Source organism: Triticum dicoccoides, chromosome 5A (assembly GCF_002162155.2).
Source record: "Triticum dicoccoides isolate Atlit2015 ecotype Zavitan chromosome 5A, WEW_v2.0, whole genome shotgun sequence".
In the NCBI taxonomy this organism is placed as follows: domain Eukaryota; kingdom Viridiplantae; phylum Streptophyta; class Magnoliopsida; order Poales; family Poaceae; genus Triticum; species Triticum dicoccoides.
Genome location: NC_041388.1, coordinates 546,741,245 through 546,745,729, shown reverse-complemented (window position 1 = coordinate 546,745,729; position 4,485 = coordinate 546,741,245). Strand labels below are relative to the sequence as shown.

Genomic DNA, 4,485 nt, shown 5'->3' with positions numbered 1-4,485 from the left:
GGGGACTGAATCTAAGTTCACTTTAAAATATTACCCAAGCATGTAATATATATGTAGGCAACAACTCCATCTACCTAAAGAACAGAGTTTGACTGAATTTGTAGGAAAAACTATCAAGAACTACGATACCAAATTAATATCATTGGATACGCAACGAAAATATATTTTCTTATGATATCTATTTAGTATTGTAGTTGTTGATGAATTTTCCTACAAACATGATCAAACTATGCACCATTTGACTTCGGACAACATTTATATGCCTTCTTTTCAGAGACAGGGGGGAGTAGTATCTTTTTATGTTCTTTTTCTCCTCTAAATATAGTGTTTCCAGTTTTCTACCGACCAGGCTTTATCAATCATCATCGTATTGGCTACAGGCAATTCATACCAAACCAAATGGATCAAGTCGTTCACATTTACACATGCCGGAAACAACGAGATAAGCGAAAATAAGGTACTGTACCTCGATCTTGTCCATGGAACGGATGATTGTTAGAATAAATCCGAGGCGCTTTGTCGATCCACCAAGGACCAAGCAATCACACAAGCACGACACCAAGATTTGTTAACGAGGTTCACCGATATGGCTACATCCCCGGGGCCTGACTACGGGCGCTCCTCCCCGTGACACCGTCACAATACCGCACCCCGGCCATCCGGGCGCCGGCACACGCCGCCGGCTCCCCCTTGCACGCCTGTACTATTGTGTTTACATAGGATGTGGAGTCGTGTCCAAATAAGACACTTGTATCCTAGGCCTTTCATATATAGCGGGGGTAGACACACGATGTAACCTATGCCAACATAATAGTACAGGCGTGCAAGGGGGAGCCGGCGGCGTGTGCCGGTGCCCGGATGGCCGAGGTGCGGTATTGTGACGGTGTCACGGGGAGGAGCGCCCGTAGTCAGGCCCCGGGATGTAGCCATATCGGTGAACCTAGTTAACAAATCTCGGTGTCGTGCTTGTGTGATTGCTTGGTCCTCGGTAGATCGACGAAGCGCCTCGGATTTATTCTAACAAGTAGTATCATGAGCAAGGTTCGAAAAGGTCGTGGTTCGTTGATTTAGAGGAAGACGGCCAGACAAGATCGTGGTTGTGGAAACATGCATCGGCAAATCGGGATCGGATGCAAGTCGAAGCGCGCAGGAGACGCGTGCGCGGGGCGCGTATCGAATGGCCCAGGGCGCGGTAGCAAGGAGCAACCGAAGCGATCGAATTGTTGATGGTTCAAGGCAGGAGCAATCGGAAGGAGCAGCAGGCGACCTACCGTACGGCGACAGCGGAATTGTGCAAGTTCTCGACGGATGACGTGCAGCGGGACCGGTGCGGCTCGTGCGTGGGTTGGCGCGTGAGCGAGAGCTGGCTCAAGGCGAGGCCCAGGCTGGCAAGGCCGGCTGGTGGGCTGGGAAGCAGGCAGAGCAGGCAGGGCAAGCGGGCCAAGCCCAGGCGCTGGGCAGTTGGATTCATGTCACCTGTGTATGCCGTAGCGAGCGCAAGGGCTGAGCAGGTCGATGTGCTGGTTGAGATTTGTTCGTGAAAAAAAAACACGTACGTGGAGGCTGGAAGCAAATTAATCAGCGAAGGGAAACAAACCACCTGGGTAGCTTTGCATCTGGTAGCAGTACGTTGGCTGGAAAAGCAACATCAAGCGTAGGAGATTGTGCCAAGAGAAGCACCACCACGTGAAGACCAAAGGATATTTCCTGGTTGGATTTTACGGCAGGAGTGGCGTAGCTTGGTCAGCATAGCAGTGACGTTTGAAGGTGTTGCAGAAGCCAGGACAGCTAAGATGAAAGTATCATGTGGATGAAAATTCGCGGAAGATGATTTGGGAGCCTGAAGTGCGTCGTGACAGGGATTATGCATACACAGGGCGTCAAGGCAATGCACAGATGTGCGAGGCGGACACGACGCAGGGTGGAGCATGGTGCAGTCGGATAATTTCGGCTGGGTCGGACTGGACAGTCTGATGGATCGGCAGGGATGTCGGTCAAAGCAGAAGACGGCGGTGATTTCGGCGACGATGACATAAGAGCATGATGCTGATGGGGGCCGACTTCTGGGGCGTGGATACACGTGGTGCAGGTCTGAGGGCTTGCGCGGCTTCAACAGACTATGGCGCGGGGTTGATTCAAGATGGTGCACACATGAGAGTGCTTGAAGTCGACAGGGCGCGGGGTAGCATGGCGCAGCTACATGGAGTCATGTTGAAGGTGGAGCTGAGGTTTGGTGGAAGACTTCACTCTGTGCTGATGGAGGGGCTACGGCGTAAGTTAATAGAGAGTCGAAGCCTATTTCAGCGGGATAGCGAGAGACACGTGGTTTCAGACTGGGTACCAGTGGTCTGATGGATGCGTGATACTCGGCATCGATCGGTGATGATTGGTGGTTCTCTGCAGTGGGGGTTGAGATAGTGTGGGCTAGCTAGCCGGGAGACTCGACCAGGACAGTAGAGGCTCGACGCGGTGATAGCGGCGAGGCGTGCGGTAAGCACGGGACACAGCGACAGGCCAAGGCACTGATGGTCAGACATGTGGTCAGACAAATTGTGCAGGGGTGCTGAAGCAGTGTTGACGAGTACCGGATTCAAGTTGGTGACTGGGTCTATCGGTGCCGGAAGATGGACAGGAGTTGACCATGGAGAATCTGAGAAAGTGGCGGAGAGTCTGAAATTGTCAAAAGCTGAGAGAGTACATGGCCATATATTCTGCGGTGTTCGGTGCACATGGCAAAGTACGGATGACAAGTACAGAAGGAGGCGGAGTGCTATAGCTGTGGGACATGCTAGAGACTATCCGGGAAAAAAAAGATGAAACAACTGCAGATTTGACTCAGGGTGACACAGGGTGACGGTGAAATTCTTTTAAGTTTCAGACATACAGTTAAGGAGAGTGATGACGTTGAGTTCGGGTAACTCTTATATGTGGCATCCAATATGTGAGTTGTTCACTTTCACACAAACAATTATCGGTGTGTGATGGCGTTGAACGGAAACTCCGAAAGTTGGAAGCACAAAGTAGAGTAATGAGGAACTTAATTTTGCTCAAGTATTGACTGTGAAGAAGACGAGAAGGGACTACAGTTGCAGGTGGAGTCACATGGAGTCTGGGAGTAGCAACGGTGCTCATGGTGTATCTCAAGTCCAATGTACATGGAGGTTTGACGCACGGACGAATTCAAGGTGGTGGAGAATATTCGCCAAGGTGGAGTTAATGTCCTGCTCGTCAAACAGCATGTCCTCCACCGACACCTTGCTGACCTTGACGTAATCCGAGAGCAGCAGCCTGTAGATGGCCTTGGTGGCATGGGTCATGAACACGCGGCCCTTGAACGTCGTCTGCAAACAAAAATAGAGCAAATTCAGGTACCAAACAGCATAACAACATCGACCTCCGACGCGTATTACCTACCTACCTTCTCGAGGAAGTAGGGCAGCGAGGCGGCGTGGTCCAAGTGGAAGCTGCAATTCAAATCCAAGGCCGGAAATTAGGCGTTAGGAACGCAGATATGCGCAGGTGGGGATGGAGGCGCGGTTGCTTACTGGGTGACTAGGAGGACGTCGATGGCGGAGGGGTCGATCTCGTCGAAGTAGGGCAGCGCCGCCATGCCGGAGTAGGCCGGGTGGATGCCGCAGTCGAACTGGGCACCAGCGAAGAGCCAGTCAGTCGGATTCCCCCAACAAGAACAAGGAGAGCTAAGCGAGGAGAGGGAGGAGGGGTTTGGATGCGAACCAGGACGGTGCGGCCCTTGAAGGACATGTGGACGCAGAAGTGGTGGGGGTTGCCGAAGACGGCGGAGTGGTAGACGATGAAGACCACAGGCTGCACCACTGTGGCCGTGTCTTCGCCCTGGCCCTCCATGTGCGGTCGTGCCACGGTGCCTCGTTAGAACAACGAGGATGAGATCAGGTTAGGGAAGCAACAAATGAAAGAAGTAGAGGAGGAAATGGTTCGGATCGGCGTACCGGGGCTTCTGGCGTTGCAGATCGAGGCACCCCGCTTCGGATCTGAGCAAGGAACTCGCCGGAGACCAGCACCGCCGCGGATCCGAACGGCGACCAGATCCAACACCCGCGCCTGGTCGATGTGCCCGTGGTCGTCAACATCTGTCGCACACGGGTCGCCGGAGAGTGGTGCGGTGGTCGGCTGGCGAAGTCGTGGTGGTTGCGAGCTCCGCGACGTTCGCGACGATGCGGCTGGGGGAGGTGAGCGGGTTAGATGTGCGACTGGCAAGTGAGTTGAGAGGAGAGGGGAGGGACTGATGCGGCATGAGCGGGCGGAGGAGCGCGGCCGGCAGCTCGTCGACGCGCGCGGCGATGCGGCGGCGGAGGGGAAAGGGGCAGTTGAAGTGAGTGGAGTGAGGAGTGAATGGGATAAGGTGAATGGGGCGGGGTAGGTGGCCACGAGTTATGCGGGAGGCGGGGGAGGTGTGCTGTCGCGCTGGGGAGGTGGGCCGTCGCGCGAGGGAGGTGTACCGTCGGG

At 54.0% G+C, this 4,485-nt stretch overlaps 1 protein-coding gene across 1 annotated transcript in view; it reads right to left on the bottom strand.

Annotated features, from left to right (window-relative positions):
• The window catches only part of LOC119299947 (cleavage and polyadenylation specificity factor subunit 3-I-like), a 4,602-nt gene extending 738 nt beyond the window's left edge, over window positions 1–3,864 (bottom strand). The window contains exons 1-4 of the mRNA XM_037577048.1: window positions 3,736–3,864; window positions 3,546–3,643; window positions 3,419–3,464; window positions 3,204–3,341 (exon numbers count right to left, since the gene is read on the bottom strand). Of these exons, the coding sequence (XP_037432945.1) occupies window positions 3,204–3,341; window positions 3,419–3,464; window positions 3,546–3,643; window positions 3,736–3,864 (411 nt within the window). The remainder of the gene's footprint in view (window positions 1–3,203; window positions 3,342–3,418; window positions 3,465–3,545; window positions 3,644–3,735) is intronic.
• Between the last annotated feature and the right edge of the window lie 621 nt (window positions 3,865–4,485).